The sequence below is a fragment of the Musca domestica genome, unplaced genomic scaffold, assembly GCF_030504385.1.
Source record: "Musca domestica strain aabys unplaced genomic scaffold, Musca_domestica.polishedcontigs.V.1.1 11, whole genome shotgun sequence".
NCBI classification, from domain to species: Eukaryota; Metazoa; Arthropoda; class Insecta; order Diptera; family Muscidae; genus Musca; species Musca domestica.
Genome location: NW_026712133.1, coordinates 15953660 through 15971969, shown reverse-complemented (window position 1 = coordinate 15971969; position 18310 = coordinate 15953660). Strand labels below are relative to the sequence as shown.

The 18310-nt window shown below is 40.7% G+C and overlaps 1 protein-coding gene across 1 annotated transcript in view; it reads right to left on the bottom strand.

The window, feature by feature from the left end:
• Nucleotides 1-18310, bottom strand: part of LOC101893139 (uncharacterized) — a 223558-nt gene that overhangs the window by 62480 nt on the left and 142768 nt on the right. The window contains 4 exon segments of the mRNA XM_059131727.1: nucleotides 694-1941; nucleotides 2280-2357; nucleotides 3853-4026; nucleotides 4029-4064. Of these exon segments, the coding sequence (XP_058987710.1) occupies nucleotides 694-1941; nucleotides 2280-2357; nucleotides 3853-4026; nucleotides 4029-4064 (1536 nt within the window).

Here is an 18310-nt window from a genome sequence, read left to right as displayed (position 1 = left end):
TCTACTCTTGTCTCATACAATATTAAAAGCGTGAGAACTAAAAGATTTCGCTCTCTGAAAGAATCTGAAGAGGAGTTCCACTTTTATATTCTTCCAACTTTGTTACTCCATGAGCAGATAGTTTTGTAATTGATTTCTTTGGGTGTGGAGAAAATGTTGCTTAATGAGAGCACGAGGGCCTTCATTGCCAGATACTGTTTTACACACAAAACTGTGATTGCGTGGGTACTCTAACCAAGCGTTCAAGTTCTCCTTTTTGGAGAGCCCCGAAGTAAAGCCAAATCAGAATATTATTACAACGGAGAGAAGAGTAGTTGTAGCCAACAAGGAAAAGGAACTAATTCCTTATCTGAAGAGGAACTAGTTAATTTTCTGAATAGGAACTAGTTCCTTTTCTGAAGAGGAACTAGTTCATTTTCTGAATAGAAACTAGTTCCGTTTCTGAAAAGGAACTAGTTCGTTCATCTAGTTCCTGTTGGTCCAGTCTTCTAACTAGCTCAAGATATACCGAGCGGAATTTTTTTGTTTTGGGGCTAACCTAAAATCCAGATATCCTTGACAATTTATCAACTACTTTTAAATTTTAAATACAAACAAAGTAAATTGCATATATACAAATATATCTTTAGAGAAGAAAAAAGGAATAATAATGTAAAGTTTAATGGTTTTTAATATATAATAGGGGAAGTATACCTTTTACACAATTCGTTTCAGTGATTCCATCACCACGACACTTATTACGACATTGTCCCATAATACACAATTGATTAGGGGCGCAATTAGTATGAACTGTACAAGTAGTGTTAATAATTGTGATTATGGTGCTGGTAGTGGTAATGCTTGTTACTGTAGTGGTATTTTCGGTTGATGTTGTGGGGATCGTAGTTGTGCTAGGGATCATAGTTGACATGAAATCTGGTGGTGGTTCAGAGGAGGTTTGATTTTTGCCAGTAGCTGGCATTTCCGTGGTCGACACACCAGTTTCTGGCATCAGCATTGTTGTGGTGCCGGGTACCTCCGTCATGCTTGTGGTAACCTTTTCCGTAATTACCGGGAACATGGTGGTGGTCATTTCTTCTAAAATTTTGGGTTTCATTGTTGTGGGCATTGACTCATCCAACATGGTTACATGTTTTGGACTTGTCATGCCAATCTTTTCGGTTGTTGTCGTAGTTATGGGTTCCATTACATCGGGAGGACTTTGCATGGTTGTGGCTGCCACGGTGGGTGGTTCCCGGGTGGCCTGTGTCGATTCTGGTGTTATGACCGGAAACATGGTTGTCTTATCCATTGCCACCAAAGGCTTCTCGGTACTTGGTATTTCCTCAGGGATTTGAGGTTTATCGGTTACCATAATTACCGGGAATGTGGAACTTTCATATTTGGGTGTCGTCGTAGAGGTTCCCGTTGTAGTGGTGGCATTATAGAACTCTTCCTCTTGTGAGGTGTCTATACGCGTGGTTTTCATCTTGGGCGTTGTGGGATAATCAAATGGACCCTTGACATCTTCACCTCTTTGCGGCGGAGTGGTGGTGGTAACAACCGGACCTGGGGTGGTACTGGTGGGAATTTCTCCCGCCGTTGTATCGGTAATATTATTCTCACCATCCCGATATGTTTTCGGTGGTCCAGTTTTCATTACCGTTGTACTTTCTACATCCTTGGAGGAGGATGTTGAACTTACTGTTGTTGTTGTTGCTGCTGTTGTGGTAGATGTGGTCTTCACCTCTGGTTCCTCGGTTGTGCTTGTTGTTGTAAAGTCTTCCACACCTTCATCTTCTTTTTTAGTGGTTTTAGATTTTTGTGTCGTAGATGTAGTGGTGCCCATCGACGATTGGGTGCTTGTTTCGATGGCTTTGGTTATTGATGGTGTAGTTGTTGTGGTGGTGGTGGAGGTGGCAGTGGTTAATGTGGTAGTGTTGCCAGTTATGATTTGCTTATCTTTAGTGGGTGGTTATTTTTTGTTTTTTTAATATGTACACAAGGAGTTTGAAGGTTTTTGTTTGTTCAGGGGGTCAGGGTTGAATTATATTATAGGTGATTTTTGGGGAGAAAACATATATACAAAGTTTTAATATGTAAAATATTTACAAAAATTAAATATTTTATTAGGATTATGATGTGTTTTTTAGAATGAATTTAGTTTTTTTTTTTAATTTCTATTATTTTTTAGTGTTTTGATCTAATTAGAGTATTGTTAAAATTTTTTGTTTTGAACCAAAATTTTAATATTTTTTTGTTAGTTTTGACTAGTGGGTTTTTAATGTGCCAAGACTTACCCTTTATACAGGCTCCAGTACTAGCATCACAATGATATCCTTGGGCACAGTGTTCACAGCCAGGTGTGCGTTGAATTACTGGAAGAAAAAATATTGGTAAATTATATATTGTTCTAAATTTGTTTTAAAAACACAGTTGGAACTTCAAAAATGGTTATCAAAAATTTGGAGAGTCAAAATATGAACTTGTCTGTGTAAATGTAAAAAAATGTTTATTTTGGGGAAATGAATTCCTTCCGTAGCTCAGTTAATCGATCAGAAGGTCAGTTTCTGTGAACAATCTATGATGGCGCCCAATTAAAGCGTAGACGTCTGTCCTTTTCTGGAGCGCTTATATAAACCTTTCTATGGAGCGCTAATATAAACCTTTCTTTGGTGAATTTAATTCCTTCCGTAGCTCAGTTAATCGTTCAGAATCTCTTGGTCCGTTTCTGTAAGCAATCTTTGATGGCGCCCAGTAAGAGAGTAGACATATGTCGTTTTCCACTGTCACATAAACTCTTGGACTTGTTAGTTCGCGTCGAAATGCTACTGTCATATAGTGCTATCTGTTTAAAAATAGTTTGGAGCTTTCAGAATTACTTTTAAAAATCTGAAGGGTCAAAACACTAGCATTTCTATGGAAAACGTCAAAAATCCTATTTTGGGGAATATAAATCCTTCCGTAGCTCAGTTGATCGATCAGTCTCTTTTGGCTTGTTTCTCCGAAAAATCTATGCTAAGCGAAAATGTCTGTCCTTTTCCGCTGTCACATAAACTGGGATCGCACATACAAATAGTTGGAGTTCGTTAGCAAGAAGCTGACTGTAATTAATCCCATTATTCAACTCCATAAAGAACGGTAATATCATGCAATCCGACTTTGGAGAGGATAGACTTATATTTTTGGCAAAGTCGAAAGGGCCGCAGGACTTGAAATAAAAAAAACAAATGGGAGAGTTTCATATTTGAGCATGAGAAGACTAATATTTAGCCAGAACGGAACTATCAGATCACAATTCAAAATAGACATTTGTAATGGGCTAGGCTAGGCTAAAAGGGAATTGACAGAGCCTTGGTATCAGAAGTACTGGAATCAGAGCCAAGTAATAATCTAGGGATTCAGAGTCAAATGGGAATTTAGAGTTTCAGATTTGAGCACGAGAAGACTAACTATCGGACTATCGGACGACATCTCAAAAGAGACATCTGTAATGGGCTTGGCGAAGAGGGAATTGACAGTCCTGGTATCAAAAGTACTGGAATCAGAGCTAGGTAATGCTGTAGGAATTGAGAGCCAAATGTGAAGCCGGAGTTTCATACTTGAGCATGAGAAGACTAATATTTAGCCAGAACGGAACTATCAGTGGACAACACAAAAGAGACATCTGTAATAGGTTTGGCAAAGAGGGAATTGACAGGGCCTGGTATAAGAAGTACTGGAATCAGAGCCAAGTAATGCTGTAGGAATTGAGAGCCAAATAGGAAGTCAGAGTTTCATACTTGAGCATGAGAAGAAGACTGTAACCAGTGCTTACGGACATGACAAGATTGCGTCAGTCTTGTATCATCTACAATCCAATTCTTTACTTACCTTGACGACATTGGCAACCATCACATTCGAAATTGTCTGGACAATCCGATTTGCGTTGACATTCACAGAGTCGTGAGCAAACCGGTTGATGTTCAATAACCTTACACTCCTGTTGGGGTCCACAGTGGTTGGCCAGCGAGCAGGGATCAACGCATATTGAATTAATGCAAGCTTTTGGGCAGGGCAATCGGAATTTGAAGCACATCCAATTTCTATAGATGGCAACGACGGTGATGATTTATTACGAAAATAAAAATAAAATAAAATTTAAGAGTTAGCAAAGGCGAAATCAATGCAATATGAAAACAAAAATATGCTAAAGAAAAACATTCATAGCATTCTATAAAAAATGAAAAAATATGTTTTCAATTGAAATTTTTTTCTAATTTTCTTTTTTTTTTCTTGGGTTAAAAATTTGAAATCAACTAATTTTTTTTAATGAGATATATTTCGTTAAGATTTAAGGAGTTAGTTTTGTTTTCAATGTTAAATTTAGTTGTTACATCATTTCAAATGGCATACACAACATATACACATGCTGCTACTTACTGCTTACATGCTAAGCCAAAAAATTAATCAAAATATTTACAGGATTATACCATCTACCAATTTACCATTAACCAGGATTAGTAAAAGAACCATAACCAAAATTTATTTACATTATGTACAGGGAAATATTTACAAATATGATTTTCTTTCTATAAACTAAAAAAGACAATAACATGCCATAGCTCTTTCATGAGCATTCGGTTTCTATAAAGATAAGCTAGATATCCTTTTATCGCTTCTACTGCATTTCTACAGATTCTCATGCTAATATTTCATAAATTTCATTCTAAAAGTGCTACAGAGAGATATATTGTAAACATATAAGGGAGAGAGAGAGACAAGGGAGAGATATATCGTGCTAGAGAAAAAATGATACATCATGGTCATACGACGTTGATACGAATACAACATTCCAGGGAGAACATAATACCATTTACTTTGAGAGAAAAATACAAGAGGAAAACATTGAGAGACATGGGGTAGAGAGAGAGAGAGACTGAGGGAGAACAGATTTCCTTTCCCTAACATGCATTGGGGAAATCCAGACTTATAATTGCCTAAACTATTTTTCGCATAGTCAAGACAAGAGTATCGAAAAAATTTACCAAAAAAAGGGGAAGAGATGATTTCCAAAATGATTGGCGAGATTTCGTGTTTTTGCTGAAAGAAATAGTGTTTCAAGGGCACAAAAAGGGGAAAAGAGAGAAAGGGAGACATTTCATTCCTTGATTTTGTGGCACTTGTAGAAATCTAGTGTTGTATAAATGTCGATTACTTGGTGGTTACTTGTTATTAGTTAGAATGTTACGATTTGTTCTCCGATACCTTTTTTGGAGTTCACGTAAAGTCTAATTTGCTAAAATCCTCAAAATAAAAGAGAGCATTTCAAGAGACTCGAATCTTGATGGATTATTTTAGTGTACTAGGAACTAGTTCTGGCGTTTTCGGCAAATTAGAGGTGCACATAAATTATTCCTTAATAGAAACGATCGGAACTAGTTCCCTTAGTTCATTTATTTTGTAGGCAATGTTTGATTTAACTAAATTGAATCATGGAACGAGGGATCTAGTTTATCTGAAGAAGAGGAACTAAAAAAATTATCCGTTCTAGTTTGGAGTGGTATAGTTTAATTGATTTTCGTTTTTCTAAATCGTTCCTTTAAGTCAGTAAAAGAATCTCGATTCTCTAAAGAAGAGGAACTAAAAAGAATGCTTCTTTCAGTGAAAAACTCTATATTATAGAACATCGAATCAGGAACAAGTTGAACGGTATACTTTCTCCTATGGAGAGGAACTAAAAAGATTGATCCGTTCAGTGAATTTGAATGTTCAACTCTATATTGTAGCGATAAAGTTCAATTGATCTTCGGTTACTTTAAATAAGCGTCGTCATCTTTCATTTAAAGGTTGAGTTCATTTAGATACGCGATCCGCTATGATAAGCTCTTTATTGAACTAGTCCTTTAGTTCGGTTGTTTGTTGTCGTAATGAACATGTTCAAGAAGCAATCATTTGGAAAATCGATTCTATTAAATGTTTAGTGTTTTTCGATAGCCAGTTCTAGTCCCCTTCCGTAAAGCTTTGTCGGTCATTGTTATTTTTCTCAGTGGCTTCTCCTATTTTTCTCAGTGGCTTCTCCTATTACAGAACTGAGAGAATGAACTTTGATTGAACTAGTTGCTCCTTCCAGTTAATTGTTCGTAGAGGAAATTAGTGTGTTATAAAAAGAGAACAAGTATCAGGTACTCCTTTGTAAACCATACCTAACAACAAGTATTCACAAGTAACATCGTTTTACAACACTAGCAAACAGAGAGTAATTGTACGTGTTTAAAATGGAGGTATGCAGAAAAAAGGGAGAGCTAAAGACAAACAAAGAGAGAGAGAGACATTTATTTGGGATGCAGGAAAAACACAAGACGTCCGTTTTGTTTTGAGAGATGCTGTGACTGTGAGTGGTTGGTTGGTTGTGTGTGTTTGCAAGTGTTTCTTGGGTAGAGGTGGGTGGGCAGATGAATAGTGAGTGTGTGTGTTCTTGTAATATAATTCCGAAATATGCTGAGACACAACAGATGATGACGACGATCTCATTCCACCAAGTCATACGGTGTGTTTGTTCGCCTGAGATCAAAGAAACATAACACATCATTGACCTTGCTCCATCCATTCATTACTTCATTCATTCCCATGTATGTATGTATGTTTTTTTTTGTAGAATATATGGACCATAAACCCAACGCTTTTTGTTTTCCCCAGTTTATGGATTTCAAGTTGTTTGCATTCCAGAGAATAGGAGGAGTAGGAGGTAGAAGTAGAGACATTAAACAAAACACACACATTTGACCGTTTTCTTTTTGGTTCAGTTACCTGCTATGATGTGGCAATCACTTGCTGTCGGATCGGTGGGTACGTGGGCGCAGAAACACATTGGCGTATGTTTGAGGGTATGACATTTTGTATATATGGGTCGATATTTCTGGCATATGTTCGGATAAAAGTTACAGGGTTTAGCACAGTTACGTCCAATGCAAGTCTCATCGTCGGCACAGTCATAGTCCGTAATACAGCATATGTCGGTACGATTTGTCGTTGTTAGAAAAGGTAAAATTGTCGAGGTCTTTTGCGATGGCATGGCTGTTGTGCGAGTAGTGGCTAAATCAAACATGGTCGTGGTCTTGGTACTTATATACGATGGTTCTAAAGTAGTGGCAGTGAGATCTTTAGCAACTGTGGCAGTGAGAGTAGTCAAATCGAATCTCGTCTCAGTGGTCATGGCAGTAGCGGATTCTGTTGTATTGGTAGTGATTGCTGGAACACCTGTTGTAGCATCAATATCTGAAATCTTATGTGAACTGGTGGTAATAGTCATGGGAGTTACGGTATAAACTTTAGTTGTTTGTTCTGTAGTTGAGGTAACAAATTCGCCTGAGATTGTCGTTTGAGTGGCATTGTGGATAGCAGCAATTGTTGTAACGGTCTCGGGTGTTACCGTGACCACCTTGGGGAGGATATCACCTTGTGTTGTTGCAACGTTTTCTATAGTTATGCCTTCAATGCTGGGAGGGGTCGTTGCTTCCTCTCCAGCTGTAGTGGATAACTCGGTTGGGGCTAGGGGCTTTTCTTTTTCAGACGTTACAGATATTTCCGTTACCATTTCAGTTGGTAAAGGTTTATCGGTACTTTGAGTTGTGGTCATTTCTATTGCGGTTGATGTGGGTATTTCTGTTGGCATAACCTTTTCAGTGGTGGGAGTTACAGTAGGTGGAATTGTCGGGGCTGCTGTTTCCCTTTCCAAAGACACGGATGTGGTAACATCGTAAGGAACCTTGGTCACTTCACTTTCAATGGAAGCTGGAATTTCAGTAGAAGTTGTGTCAACTCTTTCCGTGGAAGGCTCCGTTGAAACTGTTGCGGGTTCGCCTTCCAAAGAAGTGGGAATTTTTGTCGAAACTGTGGTAGATTCTTTTTCATCCGGAGTGAAAGTTTCTAATGGAATTGAGGTGCTTTCCTTTTCTGGCAATGTAGGCACAGCGCCTGGTGTCGAGGTTGTCTCCACTTCTAAAGAAGACGGAATCTCTGAAGTTGCTGGGGCCATTTCTTTTTTGGATGATGTAGTTGTCGTGGTCATTTCTGTTTCAAAAGGCTTGGAAGTTTCAATTTCCCTTTCCGAGGCCGTGGATAGTTCTGTTGATGCTTCCGTCGATACCTCTACGATCGGCGGTCTAGTCGTTTTACTTTCTGGAGATGTTGGAATCTCCGAAGTTGTAATTTCTATTTCGGCTGAAGTGGAAATCTCTGATGGAGTTGTGGTTACAATCCTTTCAGGAGTTGTGGAAGACTCTGGCGCAGCTGTTGTAATTTCTCTTACAGGAGATATGGTTGTTGCTGTATCAGTCATTTTACCGGTAACCGTTGTTGAGGTCGACTCTCCCACTGAGGGCGTTGAAGTTTCGGTAGGAGTTGTGGTCATTTCGCTTTCAGATGTCGTCAGAATTTGTTCTGTTGGAATCACTGTAATTTCTTTATCAGATGGAGTAAAGATTTCTGACGAAGTTGTGGCTGTTTCTGGTATTGTTGATTCTTCAGAAGAGCTTAGTGTTGTATCTACAATTGGAATAGATGTGCTACTTCCGAAGGTTGTTACTTCCCCAATCTTCGTTGTTGTTTCAAATGTAGTGGGAATTCCAGTTATTTCCGTAGCAGTTTTGGGAGTTTCGGCGGGAGTTTCTTCGGTGGAACTTGGCGTTGATTTGGGGATCATTGATTCCTTCGTAATTTCTCCAATTATCATCGTAGACTGGGTTGTATCGCTAACTTCAGATGTTGTTCTAAATGCTGTAGGAGTTTCTGAAGATTCGAATGTTGTTCCTTCCGTTGTCTCTCCAGCTATTGTTGTTTCACCCTCCACAATGGCTCTTAAGGTACTTGTGGTAAATTCTTCAACCTTTTCTTTTGGAGTATCTGTAGCCTCCGTAACTGCTGAGGTAATGTTGGCTGTAGTTTCTTTAATAGTTGTCGTTTCAGGAGTTACGGTTACAGTCACCTTAGATACTTCCGTTGTGAATACCTCTTTTGAAGTTTCTGCAGAGATTCTTGTTGTGGATGTTTCTCCAGATTCTGTTGTAAATACTGATTGTGTCACACCAGGAATTGTTGCTGTTGTATCAATGGCGCCCAGTGTTGTTTCTGTTTGTGGGAAATCGGTGGAAGCCAAAGTTGTTCTGATTCCTGGCATTTCTGTGGCGCTCAATGTAGCTTCGGTTTCGGGAAGCTTTGTGGTGCCCAATGTTGTTCTCGTTTCTGGAACTTCGGTGGCAGCCAATGTGGTTTCCATTTCAGGAAGATCTGTGGCAAACAATGTTGTTCCTGTTTCGGGAAGTTTTGTGACCCCCAATTCTGTTTCAGTCTCTGGTGTTTCTGTGGTTATCAATGTTTCCGTTCCGGTGGTACTCATTGATATTTCAGTTGTATCCATTTCTGAAGCTTCAGTAGCTCTGGATGTTGTTCCCGTTTCGGGGAGTTTTGTGGTAGACGAAGTTATTTCCACCCCTGGTGCTTCTGTGGTGCGCAATGTTGTATCAATATCTGGGATTTCAGTGGCACCCAATGTTGTTTCCGTTTCTGGAAGTTTTGTTATTGCCAAAGTTGTTCCTGTTTCTGGCATTTGTGTTGCACCCAACGTTGTTTCAATTTCGGCACGTTTTGTGGTTGATTCCATTTCTGTTGCACGCAATGTTGTTGTTTCAGTTTCTGGAACGTCAGTGGCGCTCAATGTTGTTCCTGGCAGTTTTGTGGTACGCAATGTGGTTTCTATGTCTGGCATTTTGGTGGAACCCAATGTTGTTTCAATTTCTGGAATTTCAGTGATGCCTAATGTTGTTTCTGAAATTTTTGTGGTTGTCATTATTTTTATATCTGGGAGTTTTGTGACTCCCAATGTGGTTCCCGTTTCTGGAATATCTGTGGCACCCAATGTTGTTCCAATTTCTGGAATTTCAGTGCCGCCTAAAGTGGTTTCCATTGCGGGAAGTTTTGTGGCACTGAAAGTTGTTACTATTTCTGGGACTTCGGTAGCGGCCAATGTTGTTTCCATTTCGGGAAGTCTTGTTGTTTCCACTCCTGGCACTTCTGTTGTTGAAATTTCTGTAATTTTCGTGGCGCCCAATGTCGATTCCCTTTCAGGGAGTTTTGTGGCACTCAAAGTTGTAATTTCTGGGACTTCGGTGGCGCCCAATGTTGTTTCCATTTCGGGAAGTTTTGTCGTTTCCACTCTGGGCGTTTCTGTGGTGCGTAATGTTGTTGAACTTTCTGTTATCGCAGTTACGGGGATTTCATTGCCACCCAATGTTGTTACTGTTTCAGGAACTTTTGTGACGCCAATCAGAATTCCTGTTTCTGGAATTTGAGTTGCGTCCAATGTTGTTTCCATTTCGGGAAGTTTCGTTGTTGGCAATGTTGTTTCCATTTCTGATGCACGCAATGTTGTTGCAATTTCCGGGACTCCAGTGGTTCCCAATGTTGTTTCCACTTCTGGTACTTCGGTGGAGCGTAACGTTGTTACAATTACTGGAATTTCACTGACGCCCAATGTGGTTTCTCTTTCTGGTTGTTTTGTGGTGCCCAATGTTGTTCCGATTTCTGGGACTCCGGTGGCGCCCAATGTTGTTCCTTCCTCGGAAAGTTTGGTGGTAGACAATGTTGTTTCCCCTTCGGATATTTCTGTGGGGCTTACTGTTGTTGCAATTTCTGAGATTTCAGTGGCGCCCAATGTTGTCGCAATTCCTGGGAGTTTTGTGACACTTGATGTCGTTGAAACTGTTGACATTTCTGTGATGCCTAATGTTGTTTCCATTTGAGGAAGTTTTGTGGCGCTCGGTGTTGTTTCAGTTTCTGAAATTTCTGTGTTAGCCATGGTTTCCGTTTCAGGAAGTTTTGTGACACCCAATGTTGTTTCAGTTCCAGGTTGTTTGGTGAAGCCCAAAGTTGTTTCTGTGCCGGGTAGTTTTGTTGCGGTTAATGTAGTTTCCATTATTGGCAATTCTGTCGTATAAGTTTCTTTCGATTTTGTTGTTGCTTTGGTTGTCTCAGTAGCTGAGATATCAGTGGCGCTGGTGGAACTATAAGTTGTAGGCATTCTAGACACAGTTTCAGTTATAAGATCCTTGGGCGTCATGGTCGTAACCTTATCCTTTGCTGTTGGTTCAGTAACAAGTTGCATTCCTTCTGTTGCCACCTTAGCGGTGGTTGAAGCTGCCATAATGCTTGTGGTTGGCATCGTAGCCATTTCTGCTTTGGGTGTAGTTTCCGCAGCTGGCTTTTCAGTTCTGCTTTCCAATGACATTTCAGTTAAGGGTGTAATTGTATATTCCTCTGACACCATTCTTGTAGTAGCACGTTCCGTAGTGCTTAACTGTTCCCTATCCGTCATTGTGGTCTTTTCTGTGCCACCAACAACTGATTCAGTTGTTTCCGACACTGGTTTCGATGTTGTTACTTCACCAAATGTCAAGGTTTGAGTAGTACCCTCCGTTGTGAATTTTGTAGATTCGCTTGTACCTTCAGATAGAGTTGTTTCTTTAAGTATTTCGGCAAGTGGAGTAGTCGTTATGTATGGAATACCAGTAGTTTTGCCAAACACAGTGGTGGTTATAGGTCCAATCGTGGACAATTTTTCGGTTACGGTGGTATGAGAGGTTGTAAAAGATTCAGTTTTAGCGGTATGTTCGGTTGTTTCACTTGCCAAAGTTGTAGGCATTTCAGTCTGACCTTGAGGTGTTGCCGCAGTCTGAGTTGAAGCCTCAACAGTCTGCATTGAATCGTATGACTTTGTTGTCTTTTCGGTCTCCAAGTCAGACAGAGTAACTCCTGTAACTGTAATACGATCCTCTATAGTTTGTGTTGTTGGTACTACACTGGATTCTGTTGCTAATTTTTCGGTCGTTATTGTCGGGGTTTGTGTAAGTGTTTCGGTTGTGAAGCCCTCAGTTACCTTACTAGTCGGAGGACTAGTTTCGAACTCGTTAATGTCAGTTGTTTTGTCTGTCACTGAAGTTGGTTCGGTCACATCTGTCTGTCTAGTACTAGTGGTAGTCTGGCTAATATCGTCAACATCTACTTGAGTAGTCGACTCAATTCGTGGCAAAGAAGTTGAAGTCTCTTTCATTCGACCTTGTTCATCAATAGGAATTGTTTCGAGTGTCGAAGTGCTAGACATTTTGTCCGGTGTGATAGTAGTTTGGTCAGAAGTTAATGTTTCGGAAATGCTAGTGGTCTGAGGTGTCATAGTTTTTGGTTGAATTGTCATAATATATGATGGTGTGGATGTAGGAACATATTCTGATTCTGTGGTTTCTGTCAAATCTGAGGAAGCTGTAGTCTCTTCCATTGCTTGAGTTGTTGCTAAGGTGGTTTTTGGTTGTTCTGTTATGGGCAATTCAGTTGGAGAGGTAGTTGGAGAAGTTGATTTTAACAAAACTGTGGTTTCTCTTTCGGGAATCAAAGTCTCGGATACCATTGGTGACGAAGTGGTTGGCATTTCGGTTCCAGAAACAGGAATTGAGCTCGTGGGGATCTCAGAGATTTCTGTTGTACGATCTGCACTGTCGTATTGCACAGTTTCTTTCGCTATACTTGCTTCAGTGGTGGGAATTTCGGTATCAGAAGGAATTGTTGAGCTCTCTATAACAGCCGATTTTGTGACATCTCCCTTGGGAGTCGTAGAACTTTCGGAAGACGTTGTTTCCGTTAGTGGTGTTTCAGTTTCAGATGGCATTCTAGATGTTGTTGTATCCTGAGATTCTGTTATAGGCTCCTTGGAAGTTGTAAGCATTTCAGAAGATGTCGTTTCAACGCCAGGAATTTCTGTTGGTTTGTAAGGAGTTTCCGTTTCCGAAGTCATAGGTGAGGTAGTCATTTCCGGAGTTTCGGTAGATCTTGTCTCCGATTCCTTGGAAGTTGTTAATATTCCGGAAGATGTAGTTGTAGCTACTGGAATTTCGGTAGATTTTAAGGGAATTTCAGTTTCTGAAGGCATTGTTGAGGTTGTAAATTCGGGTGATTCCGTTAAAATCTCACTTGAGGTTGTAAACATTTCAGGCGATTTGGTAGAAATTTCAGTTTCTGAAGCTGAAGTGGAGGTGGTAATTTCTGGAACTTCTGTGTCGGTCTGAATTGTTGTTATCTTATATTCTGTTGAAGTTTCGATAGATTCGATTTCGGAAGTCGAGGTAGAAATTTTGGGAAGTTCAGAGGATTCAGTTGTGATACTCGTTTCCGTTACAAATTCTTGTGGCGTTGTGAGTTTTCCGGCTACAGTAGTATCTTCCAATGGAATTTCGGTGGGTTTGGCAGATATTGTGGTTCCTTCCATTGGAATTTCGGTAGGAATTTCTGTTCTAGAAGTTGGTGTGGAAGTCATGGGTATTTTAGAGGATTCTGTAAGAGCTTGCTCTGTCTTTTCATATTGTGTAACTCCATCAAGTGTTGTAAAAACTTCGCTGGGTGTAGTGGGTATTTCAGTTGGTTTTGTTGGAATTTCGGTTTCCGATGATAGGGTTGTGGACGAAACTTTGGTGTAGCCCACTTCAGGAGTTGTAGATTTCGTAAGGTATTTGTCGGTGGATTCAGAAGAAGCTTCGGTTTCCGAAGATATAGTTGATGTACGTATGGTGGTGTAGACAATTTCCGGGGTTGTTGCTAAGGTCTCTTCGGTGGGAGCAATAAGACTTTGGGTGGTAATTTCTTCCGAAGTTTCGAGAGTTGTCATTTCTCTGGTTTTTGTGGTAATTTCTACTGGCATTTCAGTTGTAAAGACTTGAGTTGTAACTTCCTCCTCCTTAGGGTGAGTTGTATCTTCTCGCTCCGGTATTTTTGTTGTCTGGGTTGTAGTTTCGTATTCTAATCCCTTAGTGGATGTTATAGTTTCCATAGTGCCTGGAGTACCAGTTGGTCTTGGAGTAGTTCCAGGTAGTAGTTCTTCAGGTATTTTGGTTTCCTGAGTAACAGTTTCGTATTTTGTGACTCCAACTGTTGTAGACTCCATGGTTTCTGCGATATCTCTGGACACTGCAGTAGTATCAGTCCTCTCAGGCAATCTTGTGGTCCGTGTAGCTGTTTCATATTCTGTAGCTCCAATTGTTGTGGAATCCTTAGTTCCTGGAGTGACAGTGGGCACTGCAGTAGTGTCAACACCCTCAAATAATTTTGTGGTCTTGGCCGTTGTTTCATATTCCGCGATTCCAGCAGTTGTGAACTCCTCAGGTAATTTTGTGGTCTTGGTCGTTGTTTCATATTCGGCTATTCCAGCAGTTGTGGGCTTCATGATTTCTGAGGTAACCGTGGGCACAACAGTGGTACCTTCAGACCTGTCAGGAATTTTAGCTATCGGTGTTGTAGTTACATAATCGGAGCTAGTTGTTGCTACGGTGCTTTCAGTTTTTGTGGTCTCAGTTTCCCTTTCGATACTAATGCCTGTGGGTAGAGTTTCAAATATAATTGCTGGCTCGGTAGTAATTTCCAAAGTGGATTCTGTTGTCTCCAATGCTTTGGAAGTTGTTAGGCTTTCTGTTGTGGTTTCCTTGACTTGCGGAATTGTTGTGAGGAGAATTGCCGGTGTAGTTATCTTTTCCGTTATACCAACTTCGGTGGTTTCAGATTCTGTTGAAGCAATTTTCGTTGATTCTTCTGTGGTAGTAGATCCAACAACCTCAGAAGTTGTTGATGTTTCCAAGGGAACTTTAGGTGTCTGAATTGTAGTTTCTTCAGCTCCTAAGGCTGCCGTTGTTGATTCTGTCTTGGTAGTAGTTATTGCTCCAGCAAGTTCTGATACGGTAGTGGTTTCCATTTCACCTGATCTAGTAGTTACTTCAGGTGCCTTAGGTGTAAGATATTCATAACCAGTTGTCTCCTTTATTACTCCTTCGGAAACTGTGGTATCCATAAGACCATATCTAGATGTGGTAGTTTCTTTTGGTCCCTGAGGTTTTGTATATTCATAGGTAGTTGTTTCCTTTTCTTCATCTTCGAGAACTGTTGATTCTTTCAAAGATGTCTCGGTAGAAATACCCAAAATATCTTCAGGGATTTTAGAGTCCTCTTCAGTTTCTTGAACTGGTTTGTATGTGGGGAACTCTAGCGGTATTTGCGGTGTGGTATATTCGTAGCCTTTACCAGGCTTTATTATATCACCTTCAGTGGTTACTCCAGAAGAGGTTGTCATGATTTTGACTTCTGTGATTAATCCGGAAGACGAAGTTGTTGTTTCACGTTCAACTCCAGCTAATGTTGGAATGGCAATATAAGGTATTCCCGTTGTTTTGCCATAGGTCACAGTCGTTTCTGGGACCGAGGTTTCCCGAGAAGGTGTTCCAGTTTTGCCAATACCTTCGGTTACCATTTCCATGGGTGTCATAGTTGAGGCTGAACTTATGGAAGACGTTTCGTATCTAAAGGTCTTTTCGGTAGTTTGTTCTTGAGAAACAGTTGTCTCTATTCTGGGTGTTGTAGTTTTCGATGACTCAATGGGAATTGTTTTTCCCTCAACATCGGCGTCAGTAACCGGACTTTCTTTGGTCGTACTGAACTCGGTTACCTCTTGGGATGTTGTGGCAGTTGTAGTACCTTCACGTTGTGGTTCTATGGTGCTAATGGAAGGTAGACCCGTTGTAACGTATGGTATACCCGTTGTTTTTCCAAATATTGTTGTAGATGTTTCATAAAGCTCCGAACCGGTGGTGTATTTCGTTGCAGTGCTTGTCGTTTCAATTGATGGTGGCTCTGTCTTTGGTGTTGCGGTTTCTTTAGATCCCTTGGTAGTGCCCAATGGACTCATCGTTGTTGGATATTCTGTGGTAAATTTAGTTTCAGCAGAATACGAAGTGGTTGTGGGAGCTGCAGTGTCTTCAGCAGGTTGGGTTGTCTTGGCTTGCGAAAGCATAGAAGAGGTTTCAATGGCTTCATATGGTTCAGTCGTCATAGATTCACTGGTTGTTTCCACGGCTTCCGTATACTTTTCAGTTGTGATATCCATGGCAATAGTTGTTGCTCCAACTGTAGTCGTTTCCTGTTTTCCGTCTGGAGTAACTACGGGCGTTGTGGTTTCCAGTCCCATTGTAGTTTTTAAAATGCCCTCAGTTGTTTTCTGGGTGATTTCCTCAACAATTGCTACCGTCGTGGATATCTCTTCCGTGGTAGGTCGAATTTCCTCCACCGTTGCCACAATTGTAGATTCCTCAATTGGCTTTGCAGTACTTGCAACTGTTGGTTCTCCTCGACCACTTTCTGTTGTGCTTTTAGGTAGTTCCTCTACCCTAGCGGTGACTTCAGTTTCCAACATGCCACTGGGTGTTGTCGGTTTCAGAGTTATTTCTTCAACCAGAGCTTTTGTGGTGGACACCTCTTCGCCGGAAATTGAAGATGTCGTCAGTATTTGGGACTTTGTGGTGGTTTCGGATGGTGTTGTAGTCGCCAATTCGGGCGGTAAAGTGCTTCCCGATTTTGTGGTTCTTGTGGTCTCTTGATATTTATTGGTTGTGGTTTCCAATCCTTGTTCTGTGGTGGTGGTTTCGTCGTAATCAAACATTTGTTCTTCTGGTTCAGTCGCAGTTCCATCTTCCTCTTCTTCTTCATCCTCCTCGGTTGTTGTTTCAATGTCGGGTTTCTGGGTTTGTGTGGGAGTATCAGTTGAAAATTCGGTAGCAGTCGATGTTTTCAACTCAGTTTTCATTGTTGTACCTTTTCCCTCTTCAAAGACCTTAGTGGTGATTTCGGTTTTCGGTAATTGAGTGGTACCTTGGCTCGAAGACTGAACCATTTCTTCCTCTGCTGGGGTTGTCTCTTTTGGCTTTTCTGTAGTTTCATTCTCGTATTTAGTAGTTTCGTACCTTGTCGTTTCCATTATTCGAGGAGTTGTTGTTTGCAATTGTGGACCTTCTGTGGTACCTGCGACAGGTTCTGTAATGAGTTTTTCGGTTGTTTCGATTTCCCTGGCTGGAACCTTAGTTGTGGTCTCCATAGTTTTAATTTCCCTGCTCGTTGTTTCCTCCAATTCCATTGTTGTTGCCAGCGTGGATTCTTCTGTTGTTTCCAGGCCCATTGTGGTTTTCTTTATGAAGCTTTTTGTTGTAGCATCTTTACTTTCAAAGTCGGGAGATGTGGTTTTGTCTTCGGCTGTTAGAGTAGTTTCTGATACTTTCATTGTCGTGGTATCTTCTGAAACCCTTTCTGTTGTCTCAGTCACCTTCTTGGTTGTGATACCTTCAGGAACCTTTTGAGTTGTTGTCTCAGATACTCCCATCGTTGTTATGTCTACGAAAACCTTCTCCGTTGTTTCCGGAATTTCTGAAGGTACAGTTGTTCCTTCTTCCTTCACTGTTCCGGTAGAGGTTTCAGAATATGATCTTGTAGTTGACTCTAATGATTTTAATGTTGTGTCTTTTTCCATCTCAGCCATTGTGGTACTCTCTGTGGCGGATGTTCCCATTGTGGTACCAGCTGGAATACCGGCTGTTGATTCAGTTATTGGCACTTTGGTTTCCTCCACCGTGACCGTTGTAGTTTGTTCTCTATCTGAGACGAATGTGGTGATTTCAGGAGTGGTTTGACGCTCAGTGGTCTCTTCGACAAAAGCTGTGGGAGTTTGTCCACTACTTGTGGTAATTTCTGGAGAGATTTGTTCCTCACCTTCTAAGGTGGTCCGCGGTTCTTCGGTTATACTCTGAACTGTGGATTGTTTTTCGACCATTGTTTCTGTACTGGTTTCCAGGCTACTTACAGTGGTTTCTTCCACAGTTGTTTTGATGCTCTTCAAAGTGGTTGTCTCTCCAATCTCTGTTTGACTAACGGTTGTGGCTTCTCCGAATTTTAAAGTCGTTGTTCCCTTAGCCAATCCACCAGGTGTCTGGGTTGTTTCCGTAACATCTGGTTGTGAAATTGTAGTTCCTAGTGTCATTTTTGGTGTTGTAGTTCCCATGTCGAATCTATCAATCGCCTCAGTCGTTTCTCCAAATTGAACTTTAGAAGTTGTGCCTTCAACAGTTGTGGGTTCAGGTTCCACAGGTTTTCTCGTTGTTTCCATTGTCTCTAAGGGACTTTGAGTAGTGGATTCTTTGGGCATTTCTGTTGGCATGAGTTCCATAGTTGTTAGACCTTCAATGGACGGAGTTTCAGTTTCAACGGAGGCCATAGTTGTGAATTTAGAAGTGGTTCCTTCATCAATTGGTCTTGCCGTTTCTATAGAAGTTGCAGTTATTATCTCTTCTCTCGGACTCACTGTTGTCCTTTCAATATCCGAAATCACTCCTGTTGTTTCTTGGATAACAATTTCAGGTTGTTGGGAAGACATTGTAGTTTCTTGGAGCTCTGACACGGGTTTTTGAGTTGTTACCTCGGTGACCTTTTCATATTCCGTTGT